This window comes from Meleagris gallopavo, chromosome 8, assembly GCF_000146605.3.
Source record: "Meleagris gallopavo isolate NT-WF06-2002-E0010 breed Aviagen turkey brand Nicholas breeding stock chromosome 8, Turkey_5.1, whole genome shotgun sequence".
NCBI classification, from domain to species: Eukaryota; Metazoa; Chordata; class Aves; order Galliformes; family Phasianidae; genus Meleagris; species Meleagris gallopavo.
The window spans coordinates 17,708,898-17,726,892 of NC_015018.2; the positions used below are offsets into that span (position 1 = coordinate 17,708,898).

At 41.5% G+C, this 17,995-nt stretch overlaps 1 protein-coding gene across 5 annotated transcripts in view; it reads right to left on the bottom strand.

Annotated features, from left to right (window-relative positions):
- ARHGAP22 (Rho GTPase activating protein 22) overlaps window positions 1-17,995 on the bottom strand; it is a 117,751-nt gene that overhangs the window by 26,794 nt on the left and 72,962 nt on the right. For 3 of the 5 annotated variants that reach the window (XM_019617624.2, XM_031554434.1, XM_019617627.2), the window contains one exon: window positions 9,922-10,098. In XM_019617624.2, the coding sequence (XP_019473169.1) occupies window positions 9,922-10,098 (177 nt within the window). The remainder of the gene's footprint in view (window positions 1-9,921; window positions 10,099-17,995) is intronic. The other 2 variants (XM_010714469.3, XM_019617625.2) reach the window with 1 other exon arrangement.

Consider the following 17,995-nt stretch of genomic DNA (forward strand, 5'->3'; position numbering starts at 1 on the left):
AAACTACAGAATACAATGAGACCAGAATAAAATATATATAACATATACACAGATAAATATATATGTATTTATATTTTGCCTTCCATGTTTTGAACTTTTGTGTTGCACTTGGATCTTGCTTTCCTTGTTATGTTTCTTAAAAATGAAACCCAAAATTCTCACATACTCACTGGATTGCTGGAGCTGCAGAATTATACCCAACACTGCAACAACAGCAATTATCAAATTGCCATCAAAACTGTAAGTGCCATCTGAGGATCTCATGGAGGGGGATGAAAGGATAGTCCAGAAAAGGACCTGGGAAAACTGGTAGATGGCAAACCAGACATGAGCCAGCAATTGTGCCCCCACGGCCCAGAAAGCCAACCATATCCTGAGCTGCATCAAAAGAAGTGTGGACAGCAGGGCTAGGGAGGTGATCCTGCCCTTCTGCTCTGCGCTGGTGAGGCCTCACCTGGAGTACTTCATCCAGATGTGGAGTCCTCAGCAAAGGATAGAAACAGACCTGTTGGAGTGTGTCCAGAGAAGGGCCACAGAAATGACCCAAGGATGGAACACCACTCCTAAGAGGACAGGCTGAGAGAGCTGGGGCTGTTCAGTCTGGAGAAGAGAAGGCTCCAGGGAGACCTGATCAGCTTTTCAGAAATATCTAAAAGGAGGCTGTAAGAAAGAAGGGGACAGACACTTAGCAGGGCCTGTCATGATAGGACAAGGGGAAATGGTTTCAAACTAAAAGAGGGGAAATTTAGACTGGATATAAGGAAAATGGTTTTTTTTCACTAAGGGTAGTGAATCACTGGCGATTCTATGATCCTGGCTCTACATGTCTCTACAAGCCATCAGACTGGCTGGGAAGTTCACTACAGCTCAGACAACCTCTGAAAATCCAGGCATATCTTGGGGTTGGCATCTAACTCGGGTCAAATTCAGTCTTGAATATGGTTGCAACAGACAGCAATGGTGAACCTGCATGAACTCAGAGAAAATTCCTTCCCATCTCTGATTGTGAACAATTGCTGGCTTGTACAGCTCTAGCAAGTGCCTATAGGGCATGGCTTATTTTTAAACATTGGCTTACACATAGTGTTAGCTAGTATACAGATATACTCAAGTGGACCTGTCTGAGGGAACTCAGATGTAGGAAATTATTTTGCCCATTTATACAAAAAAGGATGAATTATCCAAGTTAGAGCTGAAGTTCCTTAATTTTCAGGTTAGTAGAGCCTTATACAAATTCATTCGTTAGCCCAAGCAAAGATGGGCACTGAGCATCTCCCTGTACCTGCTGAAAGCTGGCAGTGAATCAGTTACAAGTGATCAGTCACAGGACTCAAGACAGCAGAAAAACCTCCAATAGTACATCCCTTGTACAGTAAACTTTTGTTCTAGTTTTTTCCCCTCTCCAAACACTTTGAGAAGGTCTGCCCATGAACAAAATGACTCCCCTGCTCTGGGCTGGGGTCTCAACCTTGACTGATAAAATGAAATCTCTAAAAAATAAATAGGCTTTTGCTTACTGACTGATAAGCCAGTCAACCCTGGGTTGAAAGGTGAGCAAACAGCAGTGCTCATCCTCATCTCACAGCAAACTCAGCCTAACCTGTGCATGGTGTTCTCCCATCCCTTTAAAATATCTCAGGAAAGGAACTCATTGAGCAGCACTGTAAATTACCCCTGCAGTGGACTCTGCCCAGTTTATGGACTAAACTGAGATTGTAACTGTTTGCTCACAGAGAAAAGATGATAAACAGATCTAAACATCACTCAACCACAACATTCTCAATGTACAGCCAAACCCCTCTTGTTTATAGGTCTATTTCTCTCTAAACAAAGGCAAGAAGGATTTGGAGAACAAAATATTAAGAGCAACAAAATGTGCCCCTTCGCAAGCAGTGATTTCCGAAAATGTGCCCCAAGAAACTTCTTTCTCCCAGAGCATAAGAACATCATTTACAGAGCTTTTTATTTACCGACTCCTGCACACACCTGCCTACATTTAACAGATCACTTCCATAGACCTGTATGAAGCTGTATGTAGAATGCATCTGACTGGTAGACCTTCCCTTCCAAATGTGCTGCTGCATGTTGGTTTCCCCACTCTACAGAAGTTTTACAGAAATTCTGAATGCTGGTAAGTACAAAATACTTGTGACAGTTTAATCACTGCCACCAGAAAAGGATTAGAACTCCAGCTGTGGGTCCAAATGCAAGGATCACGGAGGCTGCAACCTCGCACCGGTTTCTGGTGAAGAATGAAATGAATCGCCCAGACTTCTGATCATTCTGGAACATGGCAGGGCCAGTGATCTAGATTCACCTCTGAAATTTGTAATAACAGACCCTTTTATCCATTCAGAAAAATTAGCAAGTTATACCCTCAAGACTTTCCGTATTTCAAACCTGAGAGACTGATTTCCTAAGAACAATTGGTCACTGAGATTTAGACAGGATCAACACTGACTGCATGGGCAGGTTATTCAAATAAAACGTCCTCATGAATACTTTTGTTAGCCTGTAACCTACAATTGTAAAACCTACTGGGAGGTAAACGGCATCATATTGTTGCTTCTTCCAACTCAACCAATGATGAAAACTATCAGTTAATTTCCATGTTTACCTTTAGCTTCCACTATCCAACTAAAATTCTCAGCTAATATAAAACATAATGTACACCTTCACCACTCAAGTATAAGGTCATGGTCTAAGCTCTAGTCACATCTGAACTCGATCATCTATACTTGGGGAGGGGATAGCATTTAGCTCCAATTCATAAAATAGATAAAACATTACAGTAAATCTGCCAACTTTTCAGGAACAGTTCTGGCAGAGGTCAAGGACTTAATGTTCACTTCCTTGAGCTGCAACTCAGAAGTTAACAAGGGGAAATTGTAAGGCTGATTACCTGATGATGGAGAAGAAAAGAGGAGCAACTGGCAAGGAAATGGGAAAAGAAACAGAGGATGCATTCTTTGTTCTCAGCTCTTAAATGGTTAAAATTGAAACTTTTAAGGAGCAGAGCACCCTTCCCCTTCAGTAATCAAAGATTCCCATAACACTCATCAAAGAAATAACACAGAGAAATTAAAATACTTGCCTGCAAGCTGAGAAACACCACAGGAACATGTTTGTCCCATTAATCATACACTGGAGGACACACAGTGAGAATCATCGGTGTTTTAAACCTGTCAGCTTTCAGACATGAAGCACAAATCTTACACAGGAGCAACCTCACTGAGCAACTGGCAGTGCAGCAGGAGGTACTGGTCAGACCAGATGCTACAGACAGTAGCCACCACAACACAACAGCACAACCACTTTGAGCTCTCCATGGCACTTGTTAGCCGAGGAGGACAACAGTCTGCTACTGAAGAGAAAGAAGGCACAAGAACCACTATATTTCATCAAAAGTAAAATTGATACTTTTTGATTCTTAGCAATACGAGATATATAGGAAGTTAATGACTACATTCAGACATTTTTGTTTGATAGCTCAGGCTGACTTACCTTCTATGGACTTGTATAATTCTATTTGGAACCCATTTATAACTTTTGTTTCCATATCTTGTGACAATGAGCTTCGTAATTAATTCTGCACTGTATGAAAAACCTTTTTGCTTGTTTTAAACCTTCTGACTGTGCCCTCTTCAAATCCTCCATATTCTTGTCAGAGGTAATCTTCCTTATAAGAGGAATCTTCTCCAATATTCTTTTCTAAAGGTTTTGGTTTTTCTAGTTGTGATTTTTTTGTTTGTTTGTTTGAGAGAGAGAGAGAGAGAGAAAGAGAAAGAGAAGGCCTTAAATTTGGACATATTTTACATCTTATCAGTTATGCAGCCATTGGAGTACAAGATCCTTCCAGAGCAGAACTTGTATTAAAAGTTCCACCGTGATTTGCAGGGAAGGATTGCTTCTTTCAGCCTGCTGGCAACAAAATTCCTAATGCAGAACAAGATCTTGCTGGCATTCACTGCCACAAGGGTGCATTGCTGGCTCATGTTCAACTTGTCATCCATCACCATCCCAGGTGCTTCTCTGAAAAGTTGCTTTCTAGCCAGTCAACCCAGAATGTCCTGGTGCCTGTAGTTATTCCTCCCTAGGTGCAGGACTCTGTTGAACTTCATGATGTTTCTTTTCACTTCTTTCTCCATCCTCTTGAGGTATCTCTGAATGATGGTAAAACCATCTGATTCTTCCTCCCAGAAACAGTAAGTAAGGTTGCTGAAGGTGCACTCTGTCCCATCATCTAGGTCATTAATGAAGATGTTAAACAGTACTGCTCCCAGCATCAGACCGTGGGGTGCACCACTAACAACTTACTTGCCTGCAGGCTGGACTTGGGGCTGCTGATCACATTCCTTCATACACTGCGGTTCAGCCAGTTTCCAGTACACTTCACTGTCCATGTATCTACTGTATTATCCTTAAATGAGGATGTTACAGAAGACAATTGTTAAAATCCTTGCTGAAGTCAAGATAAACAATATTCACTTATCTACCCAGCCAGACATTTCATCACAGAATGTAACTAGGTTGGTCAAGCATGACTCCCCCTTCAAAAATCCATCCTGACTATTCTCACTCGCTTTTTTGATCTTAATATGTTTGGAAACAGTTTCTAGGTTTATTTGTTCCGTTACCTTCCCAGCAACAGAAGTAAGGGTGACTAGCCTGTAGTTCCCAGGTCCCCCTTGCCTCTGCTGAAGATGGGAGTGGAACCTCCAACAACTGCATATCCTTTGTAAGATTACGGCTGTCAGCCAGCTCCCAGAGCACTTGTGGATGCACCTCATTAGGTCCCACTGACTTGTGTACATCCATTTTCTTTAAGAGTTCCCTAACCTGATTACTTGCTACTGAGGAGAGAACTTCCTTGTTCAGGACTGTCCTACTGGCCTCAGGGACTGGGGACTGCTGAAGGCAAATCTTAGCAGTAAAACATGAAGTGAAGAAGGCACTGAGTACCTTAGCACCTTTTTCATTCTTTATCACCAGGTCTCCCATCTCTTTGAGTAGTGGGCCTACATTTTCCCTGGTCTTCATTCTATTGCTGATATAATGAAGAAGCCTTTCTTGTTGATAGTCACATCCCTCATCAGATTCAAATCCATGTAGACTTTATTTTCCTTAAGTCCATTCTTGCATGCTTAGGCAGCTTTTCTATGTTTTCTTTAGTTCACCTGTCCCTTTTCCCACTCCTCCTATACTTCCTTTTCAGGATTGAGCATTGTCAGGAGCTCCTTTTTAATCAACATAGGCCTCCTTCCACCTTTGCTTGATTTCCTGTACATGAGTGTGGACTGTTCTTGAGCTTGGAGGAGAAAATTCTTGAAAATCAAATAGCTCTCCTAGACCCCTGTTCTCTCCAGAATTCTATCCCGTAGGACTCTTTCAAGCATATCTCTGAACAGTTGAAACAACTGCTCCTCTGAGTCCCAGGGTTTGACTACTATCTACCTTGTTGAGTGACGCCTCCAGAGTGGCTCTTTTACAGATACTCGGTGTTACCTCAGGCAAGTTATTTGATTGCTCAGTACTTCAAATTCGTCCTTGACAAAAAATGAGGACAACAGCCTTATTCTACCTCAAGGTTGTGTCATGGTGATGGAATACACTGGGCATAAAGAAGCAATAAAAGCTCCAGATACATCTGATGATCAGAAGAAAAAGAAAAAAAGAAAAAAAAAAAAAGTAACTTAATCAGATCTCAGAGAAAGATCTTAGAACCTTAAAACTTTCTATGTTGCAAGCAGCTCAGACAGATGGCAAGATCTGCTCCCAACTTCAGCTCTGCATCTGAACATCTATATCCACAAGTGTAACTTCCTCTAATACATCTGCCTGAGGTAAAGCTAGCCAGCATCACCTCACAGATTATTCATGCATCTCCTAGTCCTAGGCAGATAACTGAACTCATAACCCCTATCATTTTTCTCTTTCTCTCCCCTCGGTTAGGCCCACCTCCTACTATGAGACAACACTGAAGAGCAAACACTGATAAGCTGAACCTGGCGCCAGCTGTCTCCATGCAGAGATAACAGCACATAGACACAACAAACACCCAGTGCCACTCCCCACACACCTGTGGGAACCTAATCAAGAGAAGCCCACCCTGCAACCAAGTGAGGGGGCTCTTTGAGACCCAGGCAGGAATCCCCTAGTCTGCCATTCTAGGGGAGCCCTCTAACCAGACACGGAGCAGAAATTTGTTCTCAGTCTTCATACTGGACAGATAGAAGAGCAGAAGGCACCTCTTTGCTCTTTATTTCTGTGATATCTTAGCATCCTAAATCCACAAATACAATTCTGTGGTCATGATGGTGTTATTGGATAATCCCCACCTAACAGGTAGAAAAATTAAACCCCAAACTCACAAGACTTAGCATAATACCAAAGTTCCTAAAGAATCTGGTATCATTGTGGACGTGCATCTAATAACAACATCAGATCCTTCAAAACAGTAACTTTTCTTTCATGCAGATTTTATCTCAAAGACATTTACTTATGTAAAAATAGGATACTTCATTAGGTCTATGTAGGACTACCCCTACATAACTAATAATGACACTGAGATGGGTATTAATTTAAACCTTGGAAAATCCTCCTCTCGTTCTCAGCTCTCCTCAAATATAAAACATGGTCTGCGTAAGGTCCTGACTGCCAGCACAATCTTCCTCTGCACTGTTCTGCTGGCAAAAGAAAGAATCCAAAGAATCCAATGTAAAGCATTGTCCATATAGAGAAATTGGAATTAATGATAGCAGAGCAGCTTTCCCAGTGGACATTTCTGCATAGTCCATTGGTTAAAAAGTTACCATTCCTCAGAAATGTTTCTTCTCACATGAAAAAAAGGTCATGGAGTTCCTTCAGAATTATGCTTTCACAGGTAAAGCTCTCCTTGTTTGCCTAAGGGAAGCACATTCCCTCCAGCTGTTTTACTCCCCTTCCATCACAAGGAACTGATGAAAGCTTAGGATAACAAGGAGGAGGAATTAGGATAAAGTAATCGAGAAAGAAAGGGGCTGGGACATGCATTTCTGGCAGAGGAGCAAGGAACTGCTCATGGCAAGAACCAGCAAGTAAACAGAGGGAAACATACAAACACAGCACATGATTAACACAAAATAATTCTGTCCCCACGCAGTGCTGGTCATGTGCTGGGCTGTAAGATTGCTACACGCACCTCATGGCTTTCAGCTCAGGACACTGAAAAATTCCGCTTTTGTACCACCAGGCCCAAATTCAGCTTGAGACACATTGTGTTTTAAAACTTACACAAGACAAAAATGAAGAAGACATGAAAAGTAAGAGATATATGGCAAGGAACCTCCTTAAAGCAGCCATATTTCTTCTTCAGACTGGAGGTACGACCCCAGTGCCGATTTATAGAGTGAGGAAAGATCCCCTCCCCACCTCGCTACTCCCAGTATTTTCCATACGTCCCATTTCAGAGGATGCTGGCAGGCTCACTCTCACCCAAGCCTGTGGGCAGGCTATACTTCTAGCACTATATCACAACTACAAGGCTTCCATATTAAAAAGCATCCAGAGAACAACATGACTGTAAGGCTCAGAGGGACTTTTCTAAATAAACTTTCAGTGGTGTAAACACAGAGCAAAATTTGTTCCTCTTGGAGGTAAGAAGGATCAGAGGAAACAATTTTAAACACTCTGTCAGAATGTGCTCCAAAATTCACTTGTATCGAGCCTCTGTAAAAACATTATTCCTGAAGATGTAAACTCAAAACATACAGCTTACTCTCAAATCTCAACTCTGAATGAGATGGACTAGACTCAAGAATTCAGAAGCCTAAAACTTAGGGAAATGGTTCCAAATTATTTTCTCCATAAACAGGAGAACTCTTCTTTAAAAGAGTTGGGAACTCTAGGATTTTATTTTAAGACCGCATTTCAAATGCATTCCGTATGGCTTTTAGGCCTGAACATGTCTTCTATTAATGATTTCAGATCCTCCGCAGCTTTGGAGTACTTGCCGGGTTTTTTTGTTTGTTTGTTTTGGTTTGGTTTTTAAATCTTTGCCGTTCACCTTTAAACATAGTTCATGTGTCCAGCTCAACACATAAGAAGATACCTTCAATTTTTTGATTTATATGTTTCTTCAATACATCAGCAAAGATTAAAGTGGGGCTAAGCCTCTCATTTTATCTTGGCATAATTCATTTCTACACCATATTAGCCTTCTCCAGAGCTGGATATTTACATATTAATAATGAAGCCTGCATTATAATTCCTAACTCCCATTCCTTTAGCGCCATATATTAAAAAGTGTCGATAGATAAGACTTGGCTCTCAAACTAGCAGCAGTAGCAAAGCAGATTTCAAATTATTCAATTAAAACAGAGACAGCTATGTTTACAGTCCTCCCACAATTGAGGTAGGCTGGGATTTCACTCACAGAGAAGTCAACCTGCTCTGATTCTGACGAAGGAGGGATAGTCTTGATCATTTAGAAACAATGATTTGGATGTTTTAACTATCTCCCAGTTATTAGCATTCCTATAAACATTTTGTGAGGAGAGACTGAGGATGCAGTTCCATGGTTTGTTTAAGCCAAATGAAGTGTGGGCTGTAGCCAGAATGAACAAGCATGCCTTTCTCCACCTCACCGCCCTCACTGTGATAGAACTGCTGCTATTCATGCTTGCACAGCTGGGTGAAGAAGCCAATCCATCTCAAAACTAATTCACTCCCACTTTTTTTTTTCTCCCAGGTCATTTCCCTCTGCACAGCATAACCACTAGTATCAGTAAAACCAAATGTGGTGGCAACATAGTTGCAAGGTGGGAGAAGCCCACTGCAGACAGTACACAATCAATTCAGAAGAGTGCTGAAACCATAGGATAAGAATCTGCTCACGTAGCATTGACTGCAGAGTATAACAGACATAACAAAGCTAGATTTAGGCTGCTGAATTTGAGTAGCAAGGCAGAGAGCTAAGGCCAGTCTGATCAGCCATGTTCTCGAGTAGCTTTGATCCAGAGATAAAAACTCTATACACAATTTCAGTTCTTTCCAACTATGCTTCACTTCTATACGGCAGCTTAAGCCAGCTGGATCTTCTTAGCAACCTTACTTCAGCCAAATTCAATGGCACTGATAACTTTTTATCCTAGTTTCAGGAATTACTAATTGAATTTCAGCAAAGCTAATTGTATTACTTAACTCTTATCTAGCAGTTTTCATCCTTAAATATCTTCATCCTTTATCTTTAACCTCTTAAAAGAGGCTGATATCACTATCTATACGTGCTATCACTATCTGCATGGATGCCCATCAGTAGCCACTTCAAAGTGTTGCTACCACTAACAGTGAACCCAGCAGAAAACATCTGTGAACGCTTGTTCTGTACCACACTGTTAAAACGTCCATCTGATCTTACAACTTGAGAATTTGAAGACTGTGGTACGGTATCAAAATTTTTATTCATTTTAAATATAGAGACTGTCAACTATGGTACACTTTACAGTGCTCTCCCAACTTGACCCTGTTCTTTTTCCCCCACAGTCAAGCCAGTGGAAGCTCAGTCTTCACAACCAGGCCCAGACCAAATAAAGAGTTTTGCAGCCTCTGGCTGCGAGGAGGTTAAAGATGGGCATCTGCCCTTGAGGTAGAAACCAGAGAAAACCGGACATACTCTTTTATGTCCACAAGAATAAGAGATATCCACAGAGTAGTTATCAGCTTTAAGAAACCGGGCACTGACAATAGAGATGTTTTTGTATTACCACCATTTCTGACTGTGAGTACTACAGTGTGGATGTGACCTCCCCTTCCATTCCCTGGCAAAAAAGCCTAACCCAATCTCCGTGCTGTAAAACACTTTAGAAAATCAAGAGATTATCTAGGCATCTCAGTGATTTTACAGTGTTACACATATCCTAGTATCACAAGAATATGTTTTACCTTGAGGCAAATGTTTTAATTTATGTGCATGTGAGCTATTTGCAATACCTCCACCAAAAGGAGCCCATATAACCCGTCGGATGGCTTTCACCCAATCTTCCATTTCATTCTGGGAATTAGCCATGAGCAGGAAAGCTTCATGATTGACAGGCATCTTTTCCCGGTCTCCCGCACCACCTGAAAGATAAAACATAAACTTATTTTAGCTTCTAGCTCACAAGAGAACAATTAATGTTTAAAACTACTAAAATTCTGGGTCAAAATTATCAAATAATTATATTAATTGAACAGTTTAACACACAGTTCCTTCTCATATGCTGAAGCACTCACAAAGCAGGTTGATAAGAATTCAAAGCTGAAGTAAAAAATGTGCATCTCCATAACTTGGAGATATTGTGCCTGCTGCCCCAGCAGTAAACAAAGGGAGACCATAGACTGTAGCACCCTGCAGAAGGAGCTCGAAATTAATTTCATATATCTACGCTGAGGTGCTGAGATATCCAGAAGGAGGGGTCAAGGGAATCCTAGGACAATTCAGTGTTTGAGATACTGAAGTTGCAAGACCATCTGCTTTCCTCAAATCCCTGAAAATGTATGGTCTTGATATAGAAAGAGACACATTCTGGTTTTGGATCCAATCCAGCCGCAATGTTTTAGAAGAGGAAGTAGGACTTGGGAACACAAATCTAATTCTCCAGCTTGAAAATAATAGCTCCTTAGGAGCTATTAACATTGGCATGCGATATCACAGAAAGTACTGACCAGAATACTAGGTGCACTCAAGCTGTTTATTGCAACAGTCATTTGAGGATACTCTAAGATTTAAAACATACTTCTTTTTTTTTTTTTTTTTTTGCTGAGTACTTACTTCAGCCACTTTAAACCTTCCTCTCATCTCTCATTTTACATCCCAGAGCTGGATACAACCAAATAAGGCCACACAAACACCTAACAGCTTCATTAGAGCAGCCTATGTGTAAAGAAGATGCTGATCTTGTCCAATGCAGCAGCTGCATCACCAGTGGCCTGGAGCTTAACCATCACTATGGAAACTGCCTTTGGCTTTGCCACAGAGACATCACAGCTGCTGTACCGTTGCCATCTCCAGCTTATGCAGCTTCCAGTACCTTGCAGCAAGCTGGAGCCCTCAGTCTGCACTGAGCAGCCAAAGCAGCCTGTCTATGGGATCCAGAGATAAGAGCAGTACACGGTGGTTTCTGCACAACTGACTTGTACGTGTGGCTCATAAATTCTCACTAATCTGGGGGATGGAGCAAGCTGGAAGCTGCCTGCAAGCCATGGAATTGCTTTTTCTCACTATTAAGTGACTCCTGGCCTATCATCACCCATAGACTATGTGTTGATTTGCAAAGTGAAAAGAGTAGTGTGAAATGCGTTGGGAAGGATTCTGTGGCAATTCAATGAACAAAGGAAACTGAGGCAATCTCTCAGTAAAGAACAGAGTAGACAGGCCACCTGGAACTAGGCACGCAGCTTAGGAAACAAAGGCAGGATCTTTTTTCCTCACATATATCCAAATTAGGATTCCTTCCTTACAGCACCATCCCAGACAGTCTCCCATTTTGATTTTAATGAATAATTCATATTCACAGAATCACAGAATATCCTGAGTTGGAATGGATCCATAAGGACCACGGAGTCCAACCCTTGGCTCCACACAGGACCATTTCAATTCCAAACTCTACGTCTGAGAGCAGTGTCCAAATATTCCTCAAACTCCAGCACTCGGGGCTATGCCCACTGCCCTGTGCAGCACCTGTTCCATGCCCACCGCCCTCTGGAGCAGAACCATTCCCTAACCCCCAGCTGCCCCTCCCCTGACACAGCTCCATGCCGTTCCCTCGGGCCCTGTCGCTGCCACAGACAGCAGAGCTCAGCGCTGCCCTCTGCTCCCTGTAAGGAGCTGCAGTTGCCATGAGGGCTCCCCTCAGCTCCTTGCTCTGTGCTGAGCAAACCCAAGGACTTCAGCCACACTCTCCACACACCTTGCTCTCTAGATTCTATTTGTATACCTTCTTTGTCCACTCCCTAAGAGCCCTTTGTCTTTCTTAAACCATGCCACCCAAAACTGCACATTAAGATATCAAAGCAGAAGAGCTGCAAGAGGCACTGAACACCAAGCTGTGCTCTGGCTCCAGTATCCACCCCAGATTTAAAAGCAGTATGCAATGTGGACCTGTGTTTTTCCTTTGGCCCTCTCCCAGGCCCTGACACGTTACCATGTCTCTGCACTGCCAGGCCCAAACACTCCAAAAACTCATTTCTTCATTTATTCCAACTCTCTTTTCTCTACCTACAGAGCCAAAAGTCATGGGAAACTCTTCTGCAGGGTCTCTCTTCACACCTCTTCTCCAGAACTTCTTTTTACCCCAGTTTCCAATAGGCCTGGCTGAGAGACACAATCTCAGTGATCTCAGTGCTGCAGTGAAATGAGATGGGCAACTGAGCACCGGACCTCAAAGGACTCCACTCACCCCATAACAGACACCTCTTTGCTTTATTTCACTCCCTAAGTAACACTACACTAGCCACTTTCACCTCAATCAGACACGCAATATTCTGGCTGATGTCCAGCTATCCCCTTAGTTTCTTAGCTTTAAAGCCTTATTTTTATTACCAGCAACTGCAAACCTTATAGTCAAGGCATTCATAGCTGCCAGTTGATTTGGATATATCTTGGCCTTGAAAAATGGGCTGTTTAGCTCTACTGGAGTCTAACAGAGCATCCATGTATTTATAAATGCATGTGCTGAATGGGTCATACTGCCGGCAAACAACTGAGTCTGGTTAAGATAAAACAAATCCCATTCTTAAATTTAAAATGAAGTCTTGCCCAGCTAGACCACAAAGTACAAGAAGAGAGAAGAGACTTAGTTCAGAATGAATTACAGACTGCAAGTTTTGCAAGAACAGTTGAACTAGTGCATGCAAAGGTTGCCATATGAAGCATAACAAGCAGAGAAAGATGAAGACTACATCTGACTGAACTTCTGCAGAAGTGGCATCTCAGCATTTTCCCCCTGAATCACTGTACCACAGGGACCCGACTCCATTTTTTAGCCCTTAAAATGTTACATCGAACCCAACAGATGCCTTATAAATTTTTTTGAACTTTTTCAGGCAAGCATTTAGAGAAAAATATTTGTATTTCTATTAAGAGCCTGTAAAAAGTAAGAACAGGATAGGAAACAAAATGATTCCTGTGCACGCTGCAGAACCTAGGCTCGAGACTGCCAAAAACTACACATACAGCTCCTCTGTGGTTAGCTTTCTCCCACTGAACTTTAAATTGGAGCAAGGTCATGATCCTATAAGCTGTCTGTGGGAGAGTCAGTAGTGACTAGTCACAAGAGTACAAGCAGATAAATACAACTCTGTGCAGGGACATTGGTGTACAAACCAGAACTTCAGAACTGCTTCTCAGAGGAAGTCTCATATGTTAGCATAAGATGAATAAGCAGTGACAGAGCAAGCACACCCACATATAAATAACTTTTCTTTTATGACTTTCTAATCTTGTTCCTTTCTGCACATTGCTGGCTCCTTTCACTACTATACCACTGACGCAATGAGCAGAATTAGAGCTCCCTAAAGTGCAAAGTTCAGGTACTTGTTTCTATGTTGTAGAAGTTGACTGCTTTTGAGTTTTAGTAATTTCAAGAAAGAGAAACAGCTAGATTCAAATATTTAGATCTTAAAAGCAAAACAAAAGAAAAAAAATTCCTTTCCACTACATCTTCTATAGAAATCTAGAACATTTTTGGAAATTCACAAATGCTTTTATTTCCGAGCTCAGACACAGAACAGTAGTTTCAGATTTGAACTGAAACTACACAACACAACTGAACAATTCAAATATCTATGGATTCAAGCACACTTGTCTTTTGGAAATAGAACAATTTAAAATTGATTTCCGTCTAGAAATGTTTGGATATGGAATTTTAATTTTGCCCATCCCAGTGACAAGAAGCTGTCAGATGCTGCACCTCTTTTTGTGCCCCACAGGGATCCACTGCCTGCACTGAGCAGCTGAGAGCCTTCAGCCCTGCAGCACAAAAGCACTGCTGCTGCACAAAAGAAATGGGGCCCTGCCTCCTCAGCACCACGATGTGAGGAACAGTCTGCTAACTATTTTAAACACAGACCAGGGCTTTCCATTCCTTTGAACAGAATTTCTCACTCATCTTTAATCAAGCCCTCACTCAAACAAGATTGCCCTCGGAGACCAGCTCTGCTTAGCTCAGGACTGCCAGGGGCAGCATCCCAGCCCTTCCCAGAGTTACTTTCAGCTCCACATCAGAGGAAAATAAAACTGCCAACACAGAGTGCAGGCACCTTGATGCCACCATGGTTTGGTATGCATTCATCGGAAAGCGCAAAGCTTAAGATTAACGTTATGCCATATGTACCTGTCCTGCCTGTGCTCCTGCCAAGAGATCTCAGGACAGCCCTCCGTCTATACAGCTGTTTCCAATGAGGAAACCTTGGAAGCCTTGAGCTATTTGTGGAGCTAAGCCTTACATCCTCTTTTTCAGTGTAGAAACAGAAATTCAGCAGGAATAGGACTGGACTTCCATGTAGGAGGTAGTCCTGCCTCACTGTGTGTAAAAAGAGGAACATTTACATTCTCAAGCAAAGCTGCTTTCAGGTTCTGCTGAAGTTGGCAGCTTCTTGTTTTGTTCAGATCATTTCCCTCCCTCCTCCACCACATCTGGTTTGCCTTTCCCCCATTTCTTACATAGTTCTGCCTACTGATGCGTTTATGTATTGTCATCATATCAACTTCACTGAACATTTACATAACTATAAATGCTTGTGTGTGTGTGTGCGTATTTACATGTTTGCACTGCTTTGGTGTGGATAGCAGAGTGGCATTTCCAGTAGGGTGAAACTGAGTTGGCCCACGCACATGTTGCTGCAGCACATGGGGAGGTAAAAGGCAGTTTCAAGGCTGAGTTATGAAAGTGCTAGTGTCTGGGAAAGACAAGGCTCAAAGGACGTTTGCCCTCAATACTACAACAAGTAGTGACGGCAGTCTTTGATTGCAGACAAGCAGCAACAAAGATCTTGACGAATGGACAAAAACTAACAGCCAACAGCTGAAGAGAACAATTGCAATGAGTCACTTTCTCTGACCTGCTCTTCATGATTGTCCTAAAGGTGAGGATCAGATTCAGGGTTCTGAGGTCCCCTTATAATGTAAGAAGCTGAAAAAAGGGGTAGATAAATGTTGTCAAGGTGAAGGGCAGTTGTACTGGGGGAAGGGAGAATCTTTCTTTGCACAGTAAGAAAAACTAATAGCCTTGATCTTTGGATTATGAAAGGGGCTAGAAGAAATATTAGTAAGTCAGCAAGAGGTCATTAAGAGTGCTTGGATTAGACACCTGAAACTCCATTCCATTTTGTCAGCCATTGCCTTTGATTCTGGCTAACCCTCTGTCTTGAGCATGCCTCTTCCCCTGCATTGTCCCCAGATTTTCTAGGAGCATGAAATAATGTAACATATCTGAACTTTGAGTTAACTTGCCCTTTAAAGCACGCAGTTTAAATTTCAGTATGTTCAGTGTTAATTCTACATTTTTTCTGATGTTCCCCCCTCCCCCCCGGATGATCCTTCAAAAGGAGGAAAAACTTTCAAGAAATAGAAAACTGTCCTTGAAATGCTCCATTTAGGCTACATGAGGAAAAGCTGTAAGAGAAAAGTGAAAGAGCCAAGAAACAGAAGACAAAAATCAGGGAAAATTAAAAGGAGCTACAAGAGAATGATAGAAGAATTGAGCCGTACAGTGAACAATGACATCTGCTTGGAGTATTTTCTATATTTTTATCTATATACAGACCCTTATATACATATATATATATACACATATACACACACACACACACGTGATAACCCAAATTTGACGTGGATTTTGAGAGTAAACTTGCCATTCACATTTTTGAAATCTTACACAGCATGCAAATAAAAGAAACATGCTTTGGATGAAAACTAATTTATTCTGTCTTGGTTTATTTTTTCCTAAAGAAACATGCATTATTTTTGGTGAATGGGTATTTTATTTCCATAGCTTGGGATCAGTTTGAGGGGCCTTTCTTTTGGTTCAGCAATGAGGAAAAAAAGCTTAAATACCTTCTACTGTACAGAGTAGGTGCAGCTCATAAATAGACATGCTTTAATTTTTCTTGGAGGAAGAAAATTTAGAGGTATGCACTAAACTCTAATTGACTTTCCAGTCAAATATGAATCCTAATTTCCTTAAACACTTTTAAATCCCACAGGCTTAATGCTAGTTAAAGTAGATGATCAAATTTTTGGAAGTTGTAGCAAAGAATTTTCTTGAGTCCCTAAGTGATTTTCAGATCTCAGATCTTAGACCTTGTCCCAGAGAATAATGGCAGTCTAACAGCCTAAAGCCACTGCTGTTCATTACCTAACTTAGAGGCCTTGTCACCTGTCCTCCCCCATAGTTTCTGTGGCTTCAGATCAGTATTGCAGTGAATTTCAGATACCATTAAACAGGTTTAAAGCAGCACCAGCAAAGAGATTAAGGCTCAGAATTATAGTTTCTTATGCAAAAATTCTGACAAGACTTAACATGAATAGAGGCACTACAGATTTTCTGTACTGATACATGAGCTATAGAAAATCCTTAAAAATTTGAGGCTAGCTTTTGGTTTCAGTTGTCAGAATCAAGTATATGATTTCTAAAAATATAAGCAATAAATGCAGATTTGGCTAAATCTTTCATCTTTTATATATAAAAATGGTATCAAGTGAACTCGACCTTTGCTTTGTTTTTAACTCCTGCGTGGAAATTCCTTTCTTGGTAGGCGTCATCTGCATTGCTCTGGACTTGCCAATTAAAGTAGAGGAACAGGTTAACGCTATCATTCACTTTGAATAACCTCTTTGTTTTCAAGAATCTGAAATTTTGTGAGGATATCACTGTTTAGCCTGGGATGTGCTGCTCACTGTGGCTAAAACGTACAGTCTGAACTTACTTAAGCTGAATGCACAACTATGGGACGGCCATCTCCATTGGAGCAGCCAAATAATTAGGGCTGAGATGAGCCCAGGTATAACACACATCTGCTGAATACATTATTTTTCTTAAGAACACAGCATCTTTCTTGCACCAACACAGCTCAGACACCACTCCCTCCAGCTCCTGCCCACAATTACTTTGCTCCATAAAAAGAAAGACCATTGACTAAGATCCTGCTGGCTCCCTGACCACAAAGGTTTCTGGAGCCTGTGAAACATGCTCTCAGCTGTGTTTAAGCATTATTATTACTTTGAGATTTGTTCATGTCAGCTTCTACTAGGTAGCAGAAAATGCAGAAACCTCTCCAAGATGTTCACATTTAGTTTAGGAAGTCAGAAGGACCATTTCACATAGGAATTTATCAGTGATAACACAAAGAGAAACTACTGAACCACCAATTGCTGGGAGCTGCATTAAACCACTTTACCTCTGCTGTGACTTGTGTGTTGCATCCTGAGTGGGAATGCTAAGGTAACTACACTCTAATTAACTCCAATTATGCTTCAGGGGTGAGGCTGTAAAATAATTGACAGTTTGATCAAATCAATTAAACCCTTGTGGCTTGATTAAAATCATGTTTCCTGATAGGAAATCACTGTGCAGACTAAATACACTGACTTCCAAACCTGAATCATAGTAGAAATAACAGCTTCTTAGGTGGAGCTCTCAGTGCACAGTGTCATGGTCACTGTGTATTGAAGCAATACCTGCTGACAAAGCAGAAAAATACAGGGTACAGCATTGCTTCTGCTGATACCAACATTATTTGCCTGCCAAGCAACAGGTATCTGGCTCCTTGGTATCCACAAAAATGAAAGCTTCTACAGGAAAACAAGGTACTGGGAGCCCAGGCGTATTTGTGGTTCAGCTTCTTTCATTTGCAAAAAACTCTTCCTTCAAAGCCTATTTGACACCACCAGCTCTTAGAAGGCTGTTTATCTTATGTTTATCTTTTGTCTTTCTTAAAATGAAAGGCAACTTTTGCTCTTCTGTGAAGAAAGGGAGAG